The sequence below is a fragment of the Ochotona princeps genome, chromosome 7 (genome assembly GCF_030435755.1).
Source record: "Ochotona princeps isolate mOchPri1 chromosome 7, mOchPri1.hap1, whole genome shotgun sequence".
Lineage (NCBI taxonomy): Eukaryota > Metazoa > Chordata > Mammalia > Lagomorpha > Ochotonidae > Ochotona > Ochotona princeps.
The window spans coordinates 51,407,212-51,422,566 of NC_080838.1; the positions used below are offsets into that span (position 1 = coordinate 51,407,212).

Consider the following 15,355-nt stretch of genomic DNA (forward strand, 5'->3'; position numbering starts at 1 on the left):
ACATCTTCTCTTGACGCAAATCTTCCCTCTACCACCAGGTCTCATTGTCCGGGAGGTGAGCATTGAGATTTCACGGCAGCAAGTGGAAGAACTCTTTGGGCCTGAGGATTACTGGTGCCAGTGCGTGGCCTGGAGCTCAGCAGGCACCACAAAGAGCCGGAAGGCGTACGTGCGCATCGCATGTGAGTCTCTGCATGGTTTTCAGAAGCGAATGGAATTATACTAATTCCTAGATTCTAATCCTGACATACAGAACCCTGGCTAAAGATTCTGGCTCAGAACTATTCCAAGATTGCTATACTTGAAAATTTCTGCATATCCCTGTCTCAACACCAAGATCTTTCAATTTTTGCTACATGATATTTCTTTAGGGATTGCAAAGTATGCTTTTCAAAAATATCTTAGATATCTTTTAATCTGCTGGTAATTAGGCCATGGGAAAACCAAGGACATTCCTTGGTATCCTTTGGAGAATTTGGTAAAAGGATCCCTGAGGTTTGGAAAAATCTGAGAATGTTCAAACCCTTCTTATAAAATGGTGCAGTATTTGCATATAATCTCTGCACATCCTCCCCACTCCTGAAATCATCCCTGCATTACTTGTTACATTACTACAAATATAAAGGATTTGTAGTGATGTTGTATTTATTTAGGTAACAATGACAACAAAGAGCCTGTGTATATCTGTTATTGATTTGTTTTTTCCCCAAAATATTTTCAGTTGAGGATTAATTGAACACGTGGATGAACCCAGATACAGAGGAAAGTCCACTGTGTCTTCCTTTAATGAGTTTGTTCTGCCGATTGAAACAGTGTTGAATAGTTTTCCTATAGGGAAGAGAGAAAACCCAAATGAAATGTTTAGTCATTGTTTATTATTATTTTCAAATTCTATTGATTTCTATGATATTCTTATTTGGATATTAAAATATGTCTTGAAGAGTTCTGTGAATGCATGAACGTGGGAAATACACAGATAAGATGGTACAGCTTTTCAGACTGATTTATGTGCTACAAAGTGTCATCAGTTTCTGCAACTGAAAGATGTCCTTTAGGAGAGAAACCACTAAAATGCAACATCTTCTGTTTACTGAATCTCATTACAGCCCTGCATTTTGTTCAATTCCATTTTACACTAGATGTCACATCAGTTAGGTCTACTGTGTCTCTCAGTCCCCAACGAGCCTGGCTTCTGATACTTCTCCCAAATTTATGCTAGCTCTTTCCTTCCTCTCCTCTTGATCTAAACTGAACCCTGACTAAGGGACCACCTAAATTTTCCTGAAAACATAGGACTAGATTATAAAGTTGAGTTCAAGAGATTTTGAAAGCCATGCATAGTGTTTTCAACATATACATTTCCCACGAGCTCTGTGAAGGTCCTTCAAGCTTCTCAGATCGTCTCTGTGGCTCACACCACTTTCCAGTTCATCCTCTTTCCACAATTGAAGACTTTCTAAAACTTAGGCCTTGTCACTTTGACTTGTGAAATCATCACATTTACTATGATGACATTGACTACTGTGTTAGCTTGCTAGAACTGTCCATAACAAATTAGCACAAAATGGGCAGTTGCACAACACAAATCCACAACACAAATCTAGCTCGAAATTAGTGTGGGAAGCTTTTCTGCAGCTCTCAGCTTGTCAGTCACCACCTTCTCACGGCATCCGCACACATTTTCTCTGTGTTTGTATCTACATTTCTTTGTGTGTGCATTTACATTTCCTCATCTGAAGAGCACACTGCTTGGATTTGACTAGAGCCGATTGTAGCAGCCTCCTGCTAACTTAATTGACCCTTTAAGGCCTTATTTTTCAATCCAGTTGCATTCTGGAGTACACAGTGAGGGTTAGCACTTCCATGCAAGAATTTAAAAACGAAACACAGTTCAACCCATAGCAACCACATTTCATGGTTCATGTATTCAACCTGTGTTTCTATGTCTGTCCTGTAAGGATTTTTACATATTAGTCCCATTGAATTCGAAATATTATGGTCTATACGTGTTTCAACTATTGCTCATGTTGAGCGTTTCCTTAGGACAAATGTGCGGTGACAGTTTCCTCTGTTCTTAGCACCATACTGCATCCTGGCGATGGGGCTGGAAACAGTACCCATGACCCTCCTTGTCCTCTTGAAACTTGCGATATATAGAGAACAGACAAGGCAAGAATGGGAGCGGAAGGGGTGAGGACTCTGTAGGTGTTGCCATTTTGGGTTCCACAGCATGAGATGGGAGCATGTAGCAATCCTGTCAGCTGAGGAGCCTGTGATCTGACTTGCATCTGCGGAACCACCTGACTGCAGTGTGGAGACTTGACCATGAGGATCAAGGGAAGAGGTTGGAAGACCAGTTATCCAACTACAGCTATGATGGAGCACATGTCAGCATAGAATGGAAGTATTGCACATGATGAGACCAGGATTCTGGTTATATTTGACAGTAGAAGTGAAAGTGCTTATTGGGAGATTGCATATGGGATTTGAGAGAAAAGCAGAAAAAGATATTTGAAAGGCTTGATGACCTTTTTCAAGTGAACCTAGACAAGCCATCCCAGTCTTGTAGAGGAAGACAAGGGTATGTTAGTTACTTTTATAACAATTTGTCAAAATTCTTATTGTAGGGTTTACCTCATTGAATATTCACTTGCTTGAAATGTGTGTCATGCCACTGAGTTCCTTGAAATCAAGTATTTTCTTGCCAACCACACATTTTTAGCGCATAATAAAACATCTGGAATATCATATACGTTTAACAATTTTAAAATTAAAATACTATAACAAATAGTATTGGTGGTTAAAATACCCCATAGTATATGGTGTTTAAATAACCCCATGGTAATTATTTCAATGCTTAGCGCTTATCTTCTCTCTCTGATTATATCTAAGGAGAGTTACTGTTTGTCTTGATGGGGTTGCCCATGAAACAGACTTAGGAAATGGAGGTGTATAGGCAGGAAAGGTGTTACACAGTGTTCTTTAGAAACAACATCTGTGGAAGAACGCTGTGGCATAGGGCAGAGAGATAAACTGGATAATGAGGCAAACACGATAAATGGTAACCTTTTAGGAATAGCTGGAGCATGGCTGGCCCCATACAGTTGTCCAAACTTGACACAAAGGAGATGAACAGGCCTTTTCTTGTTCCTCCCATAAATCAGTTAGTGGGTGCCATTTCTTCCTTTACTCCCAACCCCACCAGTGTGTATGGCTTGGGCTGTCAGCTCTCCCGCCTGACGAAATTCCACTGAAGAGAAGGTCCTGGAGGCTCATGCAGCAGCACCAACCATAGTGAACTTCCAGCCTCCAAAGGGATCTTGGTGAAATACCCCAACACTCACTGGAACCTTCCACCATGAATGTCAAGGAAACTGTTTTTATTACTGTAAAGAAAGATAAGCTCTAAGATGTAAGCAAACTCACAATCAGCTTTGAATTGTAATAAAGGTACTAACAATAAGTAATACCTTTAGCTTTCATTTCTACAGATTCTTTAACATGGAGCAGTATAGATATTTTAAATTGCCAATCTACACTTCAAATAAATTGGCTTGCCTAAAGTTTAAAGGCTGCATAGGCCCTAATTATGCATATACAGTTTGTTATGTTAGAAGGTATTATGACAAATTCATATGTATGATATATAAGATGTAAGCAAACTTAAGAATGTTCATGAGAAAATACATATTATAAAAACATGTGGATTTTGAAATTGTATCAGAATAAATTTACCTTTTAACTACATTTCCTGTGAACTTCATGAGGTACCCTTGTAATAGATATGTATGCATATAAATATGACGTTTCTTATAAAATTAAATACATGTAAAGATAAAATTCCAATTTTTCTTTGCCACATATTCTGTGCACTTTGCTATTTACTTCACGACTTATAAATGTAATGTGGCATTGTCAAATTGTGCTTAAGAAAACATATTATTCCTCTAACAAAAGATCAATTTATCCACAGCACTTTTTTGCCCTAAAGTCATAAGACTAAATGCTAATTTTACCTTTAATTCCATAATTAACTAAACTCATACGCATGCTGTCAAGGAACACCGTCTATCATGTAGAAATGTATTTATGTAGATATATTTGGTGATGAAAAATAAACAAGGTCAAATGTCCAGATCATTTTTCCAACGAATGATACTGAGTAAGTGAGTTTTTGCCAGTGCTGCAGAAGGCTTGTAATTTCTGCAGGCCTCCCTGGGTCAAGTGAGCTGTGATGGTTTGTGCAGTAATACTTGACAGATGGCCAGCAAATAAAGTGTAATTAAACTCTAAATTTGTCACAGGTGAGGATAACCACAACACTAAGGTTAAATAAGTGCAATTACCTTTCACTGAATTAGATTTATGCTTATTAAGTGTACTGTGGAGTTGTCCATGGTTCCTTCATGAAAGAGTTCTCTTTATATTATTATCAGGGAGAAATTAATACAGAGTACTGCTTTAATTAATTATTTCATTTATGTTAGATAAAATATGAAAATCAGTTCGTAGTCAGAGTGGAGAGAGAAAAAAATAGAAATATGAAATTTAACAGTCATCCAAACAAAAGCTAAGAACATAATACAAATGTTGAAATAAGTGCCAGTTTTTCAGGTGGCTAATGAAGCTTACATTGCAGAGAAATTTACTCAGAGCAAACTCAAGTTGATACTACCTTGAGCTGTCCTGAAGAGAATTCTCATGGGAATACAGCTACCAGTGTTTGAGGTTGTTTTATAGTGTATAGAGAAGTATTGAGTAAAATGTCTAGGAAGCAATTATATTAGAAAAGATTTATTTAGTCTGTGGCCACACCCTGCCATGTGCTTCCTAAAACCCTTGGTATCCCTGAAGTGATGGCATTTTGTAATCCATGAACTGGTTTCGTGTCAGTAACTGGAAAAGTCAACACAAGAATAGAGGGTGAGGAGAAGAGTGAAGGTTAAGTTGATTGCCAGTAGACAATCATTAAACCATCAAGCCTGTGTTGTTGAGCCTCCAGACCTCCATAAATATGTGAAAGAACAGGGTTCAAAGACCCTCAGGCTCCCCAAATGCAGGTTCCTGGATGGTGGCATGTCCTTCTGCTACATTTGCCCAACACATCTCTACACAGGTGTAGTTTGTATAAGAAACTAGAAAATATGGGGTTTCCTCCCCAGGTTCTGTGGAGCGCTCTTAAAAACAGCCAACCAGAGAAGGGTCATGGTCACCCTGATTTTATAGCACAGGGAAAACAACCTGAGGTTTTGGGTGACATCTAAAGTCAGGTCCAGGGCTGAGCCCACAAACTATGGGATCAAATACACGTTCCAGGTAGTGTCAGTACAGAATTGGGTTCGTAAAAACCCAGGTACTATCTGCCTCTACAGCATTCTTTGCTTACCAAAGAGAGAAATCCTCGCACTGTTGAGATAGTGGAAGTCTGAGCTGATTGTTATGGTCTGAGAGAAGAGGAAAACAGTCCCTTGATCTTACACAGAGGCCATGAATTTGGCCTCAGTTCCTGGCCTAGACCCAGCAAACCAAAAACCATCACAGCAGCTAAGCTTCAGTTAATTGCAGGAGGCTTTATAACCAATAAGCCAAGTAAGCTGTCATCAGTTGGGTCGTCTTAATACCTCACTCCCATTTTCTGTAAAGGCAGTTAAGTCATGCTCCTGGTGAAAGATTTTAGAACCTGTTCTGGTTCTGAGGGCTGCCTACCTCACAAATTATTCTTGGTTTTGCTTGAGTAAACTCAAATTTAAACCTGTCCATGATTTTTTCTTCGTAAGTGTAGGAAAACTTAATTCAGATCAAATACTAAGAAACATTGTCTTTCAGCCAGGAAGGCTCAGCATCAATATTGCTGAAGCTGGTGTTTGGGGTCTCTAACAGTGCTTCGGATGTTTGGGAGAAGACCAGGAGGGTTGAACAACATGAGGGAGGGATTGAGGCAAGGCTTGAGGTCAGCTTGGCTTAAATTTAAATCACTCCCTCAGGTGACCATCAAGTGACTTGACTTCCCAGAGCCTTACTTACTTTCACCAACTATGAAATGGAAATGATAGGTTTATTTTGAGATGGAACAAGACAGATGTATGAACCATAAGGCACCAAGCTGAGGACAAGCTCACTGAATGATGGTAGATTTTCATAGTAGATACAACATTCCAGCAACTTCCTCTGTTTACTTGGAAACAACACTGCTAAAGACAAAACACAGCCTAACATTTCTCTGCTTCTCTTACCATTTCATCTCTCAGACCCTGGACTACCCATCCTAAGGTTTCCAATGCTCTTCTGATACACATGAAATTAGATGGCAGTTTTTCCCATGCCCAAGGAAAGAACAGAACACCACTCTGACACAGCCTGCTATTAGAATTCAAGAACGCTGGAGAGATTGATGTGCATACTCCGAATCCATCTTCCTGGGACTGGCAAGAGATTCCTCAGAATCTCCTCTTCATCGTGTGTGCAAGCCAGTAAATCACAGCAAGCAACACAAAAGCCCGTGGCTACAAAGAGGAAGAGAGCTCCTGGAAAGAATGAAGGATGGTCAGGGCGGCCCCGTCTGCCCTCCCCTCACAATTCCCTTGTGTTTTGTCCTGGGGTGAGAGCTGCCTCATTCTAACCTGCGGCCCAGGACGAAGCCTTGTTATCATGTTAGTATCTCTAGCTGCTAGCAAGCTAATTGCAACAGCAACGTGCAGCAGAAATACGGTGCTAGCCACATGCTGTATAAATATTTCCAGTATTCACACTTTAAAAATGTTTAATAGGTAGAATTAATTTTTTAATAATTTAGTTCTATAGCTATCATTTTAACATTATAACTGATATAAACGAATAAATACGATAGTTGGGGATTTTAAGAACTAGTCATCTTTAATATTTGGAATGTACCTTGTAGTACTTATGGTTACAAGAAACCACAGCACAGGCCGGGCTGGGTGGCACAATGGCTCTGTGGCTGAATCTTTGACTTGCACTTGCTATTATCCCAAATAGATGCCAGTTCATGTCCTGGCTGCTCCACTTCCCATCCAGCTCCCTGCTTGTGGCCTGGGAAAGCAGTCGAAGATGAATTAAAGCCTTGGGACCCTACACCCATGTGAGAGACCCAAACGAGGCTCCTGACTTCTGGCTTCAGATCAGCTCATCTCCAGCCATTGTGGCCATTTGGGGAGTGAACCAGGAGATGGATGATCTTTCTCTCAGTCTGTCCTTCTCCATGTAGATCTGCCTTTACGATAAAAAAATGAATAAATATTAGAAGGAGGGAAGGAAGGAAGGAAGGAAAGAAGCAAGGAAGGAAGGAAGAAAGAAAGAAAAGAAAGAAAGAAAGTTAAGTGCTTAGAAGCCACTCCGTGGTTAATGTTGGGCCTTACAATTTACAATGGCATTGGTAATAATCGAATCGCTGTTCTACTTCCCTTGTAATGCATTATTAGCTCATTCAGTCCATGCAACCACACTGAGTGACTTATGCAATTATTAACCCCATTATCATAGATGAGGAAACTGAGAGCAAAGGGAAATCAAAAACCCCGTGAGAGGTTCCAGCACTGCTATTTGCAGAACTAAGACCAGAAGCCAACTCCATGCTTTTAATCAATGTACTGGGTACCAGTGAGGAGGAAGCAACAGGAATTTTTATAGCTGCAGTTCACAAAACCATCTTGCTTTCCACATTCATGATGCTTAAATGTTCACTGCTATTTATAATATAAAAGTGTAAAAGCACTTTGGCTTCCTGCCTCTCCTTTCTGCTTGGCCGGCTCTATTCTTGCCCATCTCGCTATTTCCAGCATGCACAGTATTCCAGACATGCTGTGTGCCCCCAGTCCCTTCCCTCCTGCAACCCTTCTTTGCCCTCTTCTCAGACTGACTCACCTCCTTTTGCTGAGGTGCCCTGTTTTTGGAAAAGTCTACATGGACCCCCAACCCTGTCACTCTCCTGGTTTCAAGACTGTTAATTTTTCTTCATAGCATTTGTCATCATTACCCATTTCCTTTTTCTCTTTTGTAAGATTTATTTATTTTACTTGAAACTTGGAGTTATACACAGAGAGAAAGAAAGAAACTGTCCATCTGCTGGGTCACTTCCAAAACAGCTGGAACGACCAAAGCTGGGCTGCTCCAAAAGCTGTGAGCCAGGTGTTCCTTCTGGGTTCACTACGTGGGTGAAAGGACCCAATAACTTTGGCCATCCTGCATTGCTTTCCTAGGCCATAAACAGGAAGCTCAATTGGAAGTGGAGAAGCAGAGTCAAATCCGCACCCAAAAAGGAAGCCAGCACCCCAGCCAAAGGATTAACCCGTTATGTAGCAATACCAGCTCCTAAACCATTTTCTTTTATGTTGAGGTTAAAGTCACAGAGCAGAGATTTAGGAAGGGCAGGAATCTTGTTTGGTCACTGAGTATCCCCAGTGCCTGAAAGCATTCCTTGTGTGTGGCTAGTGCTACCTAAACAGATACATAAATGGACCCAAACTGGCAGCATATGAGGAGGCAAGGTGAGGAAACTATTCCATGCTGATTGTTCCCATTTCCAAGGAATACAGGAACACTGAGTATCTTGAAGTGACTTCCTTTGTGCCCTCTCTGCATACCACACTTGCTCTTATGATATATATATATATATATATATATATATATATATATATATGTATTTATTTATTTATATGTGTATATATATTTATTTATATATATGTATATATTTTTTCCATAACAGTTAACAACTCCTAATCTGCTGTCCATTTACTTACTTATGTATTTCTGGTTTGTATTTTAGCCCTCCCCATTCCCTTAGAAAGTAAGTTCCACATCGGCAAGGATTTCTTTTTGGCTTGTTCACAGATGAGTTCAGGATGCATAGGATAATACCTGGCTCAGTGTAGGTATTCAATAAATGCCAGAAAACAATCAATAATAAAAAAGTATGGTTAGCTTCCTCCAGTTAACTATATATGCAATCTTGTGAGTTACTATGTTGATTTTGACATAAGTGTATATATCCAAGATTTTATTTGCTGAGGTATTTGTCTTTTCATTTTCCATCTACTCTACCTACCAGAAAGCCAGAGTAAATATGCAGCTTGACCAGCTTACCTTATCCAAGCATGCTGATTGATGCAGGCCATGCCACACTCAGTATCTAGCAGTCTAATGCCATATGCCTTGCTAGAACTCATCTGGTTTCACACACACCAAAATAACTGACCTATCTACCACATTTCTGAATTGGGGCCTAATTCCTGTGCAACTGTTAAAGAACCCAGAAACCCAATTATATATAGCAATGGCTATATTTTAAATTACATGAGATTTATTATAAAATTTAAAATGTTTGAGATACCTGAGAAAATGTTTACAGATTTTTCCTTGTCTCATACAGATCTCAATTTTTGTTATTAAATAATTCATCTTGCTGCTCTTCGTTCAAAATGAAAAACTATGATACCAGAGCAGGTTGTGTCAGTCTATATTTTCCCAAGCATATTTGCTTTTGTATGTAGCAGACAGTTCCCAAGTTTCATGCAGGGCACCACAAATCCATGAGTACTTACAATCTATTTCATTCTGAGAGTAAAAAACCATTTGATGGAACACTCTGTTAAGTCGTAATTTAAGGGAGATCATCTACCCATATGTTATAAGCAGGGCTGGTAACCCACTAGACTGAAATATATCATTAAAGTATGCTTCATGCCATGTGGAAAGTGGCATGTGTGGTTAAAATGCTTATTTGCAAGAAATCTTGTCTGCAATTATGTTAGTCTTGTGCATTCTGAAAAAAAAAAGAGCCTTAGTTCTTTGGTATGTCAGGTTCTTATCCATAAAGTTGGCATGTTCCTTATTATGTATCCCTAAGACATACCTGAAAAAATGTGGTGATGACATGTAATCATTTTTTCCTGAATCTGAACATGTTGTGTGAATATAAAAGAGTGGCTTGTAGAGTTATTTTCCCCTTCCGCTTTTCTGTAATAGATGTCATTTGGAGTTCCAGCTCTAAAATATTTATTTTAAAAAAATCCTCTAGCCAGATTCTCAGAATACAAATGCATTTGTCCTATAAATGCCCCCAAAGTGAGGACATAAAGAATAGCTGAAATTGTGTTTCCTTTCTGCAGCAGCTTTGCTCACTTGCAATTTCTTTGTTTCCAAGATCTTAGGGATACCCAAGCACTGACCCAGTTGAAGACACTACCCATATACTCTTATTGCTGACAAGCTTAAAGATTATTCTATCCTTTGTCCTTTACTATGAAATATAATATGATAAAAGTTTTTATGTTAAATTCATAAGAGTGGACAAAAGCTTGAGCTCTTAGAAAGGTAAAATGAGGATAGGAAGAAACAAGGGAAAAGTCAGAATTTATTGTCAACTTTCATCTTTCTTAAGAGACTCTGTCAAGGAAACCAACATTGTAACATTCTTACTCCGTGCATAAACCTTCTGTAACTCCCCATGTGTGGGAACTATAATCGGTCTCACAACAATCCTATGAGTGGTAGCATCTCTTATTATCTTTATTTTTGTAAATAGCAAAGCAGGAACATAGAAAAGTAACTTTCTCAAGCCACCTGTTTAAGAAATTTAAAGTTGTTTTATTTATTTGAAAAACAGAGATCTTCCATCTGCCACTCATTCCCCCAAATGGTCAGGTCTTGGCCAGATCAAAGCAAAGACTCAGCAGCTCCATCTAGGTCTCCCAGATGGGTGGTAGGGTCACAAAAGCAGGAGCCAGGACTTTTTGCTTCCAAGGGTCTTCCAAGGGTGCACATTAGCAGAGAGCTGAAACTTGATGTGAGCTGGGATAGTGACCCAGGTGCAGATAGGACATGTGGGCCACTCATGCAGCAGCTAGGCCACCATGTCCAACAGAGCCTCCAGAATCTCTGTTTTTAACCAGTTTGCCATTTGCATTTGAGTTCACTTCCAGGCTTTCAATCTAACCTCAAAGAAACTGCATGTACTTGGTTTAGGATGGTAAACTTGCTTTTTTGTTTGTGTTTATTGTTTTACATATTTGAGAAGAAATAGGCATAAGATCAGATACTCTCTTCCTGGAATAGGAAAGCAAGGCAACCATTTTTAGGGCTCTGTGGTATGACGTCACGCAACCTTCTCCTCCAATTTAGAGCCTAAAACACAGACGACCAAGCTAATTCTCGCAAAAGAAGCTGTGCCAGTCAGCTTGCAACAGTTATTTCCTGCTACCTGCCAGATTTGGTGGTGTAAGCATTAATTCCACTCCACTATGACAGCATAATTAGCCCATTCCATCATTATTGGAAGAAAGGTGTATTTTTCCTTTTAACAACACAAGTATTATTGCTTTGTGTGATGATGAGGAGCACTTTGAAAATGCATTAAAACATTTTTAATTAAAATGTACTCAGCACCTTTGTTCACTAAGCATGTGAGAAAACTCATTGAAAAGCAATTCAGAAGTATGAAAATGTGAAACATAGTACATCAACAATGTTTGTTCATGCAAGATCAGATCTGTGTCAGCAAGTCGGTTAAGTTGCCATGAATCTCTTCTAAGTACAAAGTTCCTTCAGATACAGAGTCATTTCTTTTCCAGACTAGCTCAATTTTCAAGGCAAGAAACTTAATTCTGATACATAGATTTTGGTCTCTTGCTAAAAATAGTACATTTATAAACATTGTTTTAACCATGAACTCTGAGAGTACTTGAAAGACTTCAGGGATGGGAAAGAATGGGTGAGTCTAAATCTGGACCACTGTTGTTTTTTTTTTCCATGATACAGTTCCATGTTAGCTGCATGGTCACCAGACAAACATGAAATTCAAGTGCTGTGTTAAACAACGTCAGCTGTCACATGGCAACAAGTGACTGCTGATAACACTGTGGAATCACTAGGTGGTTAGTCATAGTGCAGAAACAGGTCTGCTTGGCTCAGCAGAGTTACCTGCAGTGCCTACGCACTGCCATAATACCCCATGGTGATCCACAAAAGTCAACCAACCAAGGGGTCTAAGATTTTAGTGCAGTGTGTAAACCATACCTATGACCATTGATGGAAACATACTTCTAGACTCCCACAGTTCCACCTTAGTATGAAACCTGCATTTATATCAAATATAGCATGACAATTGCTAGATTTCTTTTTGTGAACTGTTACTTTCAATCATTAGCTTCCATATACTCATAATTGCTATGCTTATGAGTTCTGACTAATAATAAAACCAACTGTTGTTCTAGCATAATAAAATTCACTGTACTATGGGGGAAACGCAGGCAAGGGGAATTACCATCTTTGGGCTGCTTATTATGTGCTCAGTGTGATGCTACGAAGAATACGGGGACACTTTCCTAGAATGTTGTGAGCTAGCTACTATTCTCAACTCCATTTCTGCAGTTGAAAAAGCTAAACCTAAGAGAGGGTAAGCATAGGCCTAACATTTGCAGAATAAAATGGTAGAATCAAGACCTCAACCCATGTCTGCCTCACCAAGTCCTGCTGTTAGCCACACAGTTATCTTACCTCTCAGTGTGTCTTAGATACTTACCAGTGATCTGTGATTAAAAGAAAGTTTATATCACGATGCGCTACAGACATCCCTCTCTTTCCACACATGACTGTGAATATAGGTATACACACACATATTCAGTACTCTAATGCATCTTGACATTTTCCATTTTTCACTTTTGTGTTTTTCAATGCTGGCTTTCAATCCACTAAACAGATTTGATAACCCTCTAAAGAATCATGACTTGGAGTTTGAAAATCAAAAGTAATCACAAAATTCTGCAAGAACAAAAGGAATAGTAGACAGTGTACGTGATGGGCCAGATGGCCAAAATCTGTAAGGAATGACATGTTGAAAATTTACACACAGGAGTAATCATCTTTCATTTCAGAACTCTGTGTAATAATAGAGAGGGCCGCAAACACTTACTACATAGGAGTTTTGCCTTACTATCTCCCAAACATTTTTCTTAGATTTAATATTTATTTTAGTATTAACAAAACTCTTTGAGACCTCAAATTTTAAAAAGCAAACATTAATGATGTAATAGTCATTCATAGCCCATCATTCTGTGGAATCCAAGGATTTGAATGTTTACCGGATTGCTCCACTGAAGTATACCCATTGAGGCATCCTTGACCTCATAGTGTCTGTTTATCATATCAGCAAGGCTTTGTTTTGTAAAAGAATAAAACTTATTCTAATAAATGTTTTACATAATGAGTAGGACTGCTAAAAGAATAGACATTTCTAATAAATGTAAATTATTTTTAAATATGCAGTAAGAACAGATTTCTCTTATTCAAACATGATAGTGTCAGCAATCTGCCTGTCTAAATAGAAAAAAGGGTCTTTGTCCTCATTTTTCTTCCTCTCCTTCCAGAATCAGCAGGGTGCATAGAGGCTTTTTAGAGGCTGTCAGGGGTTTGCTTATGGACCATCACAAGAGAAGGTGGTATGGCTTTCTGCCTCCCTTGTAAATATGAATGTTGACATGATGGGCTTTTTTGCATGCCCTGTTGCATGGCATTTCCTTCCTCCAATCTCTGTGCCCTGCAAAGACAGCTGGTCAAACTAGTTCCTAGTACGTTTGCAAACCTTAGAGCTTTATAACTTTCACTTGCTACTGTACAGTATATTTTATCACCCTCTCCTTGATTAACGTTTAAGAGCTTGTTGATAATTTTAAGAATGAATATTCCAGAATCTATCTTTCTCTCCATCCCTCTTTTCCCAATTTTTTTTTTTAGATTCAAGTTTCCAAAAGTTCCATGAAAGTTGTCCCATGTGAACATTACATAACTGTTCTCTTCAAAGCTGCACCAACTCCTCTGCTTTAGGGAAAATAATTTTTTCTTTATTTCCCTTGGACACTGATAATTGCAACCAAGAAATAACATAGTCCACAAAGGAATGACTTCACCCCTTTAAAATCTTTTTTTTCTCTTAAAGATTTATTCATTTTATTACAGCCAGATATACACAGAGGAGGAGAGACAGAGAGGAAGATCTTCCGTCCGATGATTCACTCCCCAAGTGAGCCGCAACGGGCCGATGCGCGCCGATCTGAAGCCGGGAACCAGGAACCTCTTCCGGGTCTCCCATGCGGGTGCAGGGTCCCAATGCAATGGGCCATCCTCAACTGCTTTCCCAGGCCACAAGCAGGGAGTTGGATGGGAAGTGGAGCTGCCGGGATTAGAACCAGCGCCCATCTGGGATCCCGGGGCTTTCAAGGCGAGGACTTTAGCCGCTAGGCCACACTGCCGGGCCCACCTTTAAAATCTTAATTTGTTTAGTTTGAGGCCCTTAAAATGACACAGTCCTTCAAACAAATTTGGTCATTCATTTCCATTCTCTAACTAAGGAAAGTGAAGGCCAGTAAGTTTTCTCTCAGCTCTCTTTTATCTTAACTACACTATGAAAAAAAAAGGAGAGTTAATATTTGCCAAATCCATTAATGAGTATATTCCGCTTCATGGGTAATTTAAAACAAGAATGCTATTATTGTGACCAAAAGTTATAGAAAGCTTCTCAGTTCTACCATTTAAAAATGAGATTTCGTGTGTTCAAAGACTCCTTGAGTTATGTATAAATGGTAAATAGAAATCCCTATTGTTTCAGGTCTGATTCTACATCTGCTAATTGGATTTCCATGTATGGATTTAGTAAGGCAATATTCATGTTCTTAAGTAAACATCTCTCTGAATGTGTGCATATGTCAAGGCTGATTTTCCTTTTAATGGGCAGAATCAATAACTACAGCAAAGAAGGGCCAAGTTGACATTGCAAAAGTCATCTAGGTTATAAAGGAAGAACTTTATATTTGTAGCTATTTTAGCAACAGCCTGGGAACTAATGGAAAGAAAACAGAACTGTCGAATTCTAAAGGTCTTCCAAGGGCAGGGATTCATCATTGTTGCTTCTAACAGGAATCCCCACATTATTCCGTACCATTCTGTTTTATATCTAATTCCTGGCTGACAAATGTCCGTTTTTCATGCTTATTCATTTGTCACCCTTGTATTCTCCCTGCCTGCAAGGCATCCGGCCTGCCTTCCATCACATATCCAAATGATAACGAATAGGTTTTGCTGTGGCCACCCTCAGCTTGCAGGGTAATATGGAAACCCCCAGCATAATATATGCTATGCTCACTATGCAACCCAAAAGCTAGATAACAGGCCTTATGGCAGGAATTAAAATTGGTTTTCAGAAAGCAGTATGGCCTAGTTGAAGGTAGGGGTTTAAATGTGAGATTATTTTAGAAACTACATATTTATAGAGAGTGTAGAAGTCAAACATTAAAATAAAACAATCACATGATCTTCGATCATGGCTGTGCTAATGTCTCTTGAAATC

The 15,355-nt window shown here is 39.2% G+C and overlaps 1 protein-coding gene across 1 annotated transcript in view; it reads left to right on the top strand.

The window, feature by feature from the left end:
• UNC5C (unc-5 netrin receptor C) overlaps positions 1-15,355 on the top strand; it is a 347,572-nt gene that overhangs the window by 230,726 nt on the left and 101,491 nt on the right. The window contains exon 3 of the mRNA XM_004590551.4: positions 39-182. Within this exon, the coding sequence (XP_004590608.2) occupies positions 39-182 (144 nt within the window). The remainder of the gene's footprint in view (positions 1-38; positions 183-15,355) is intronic.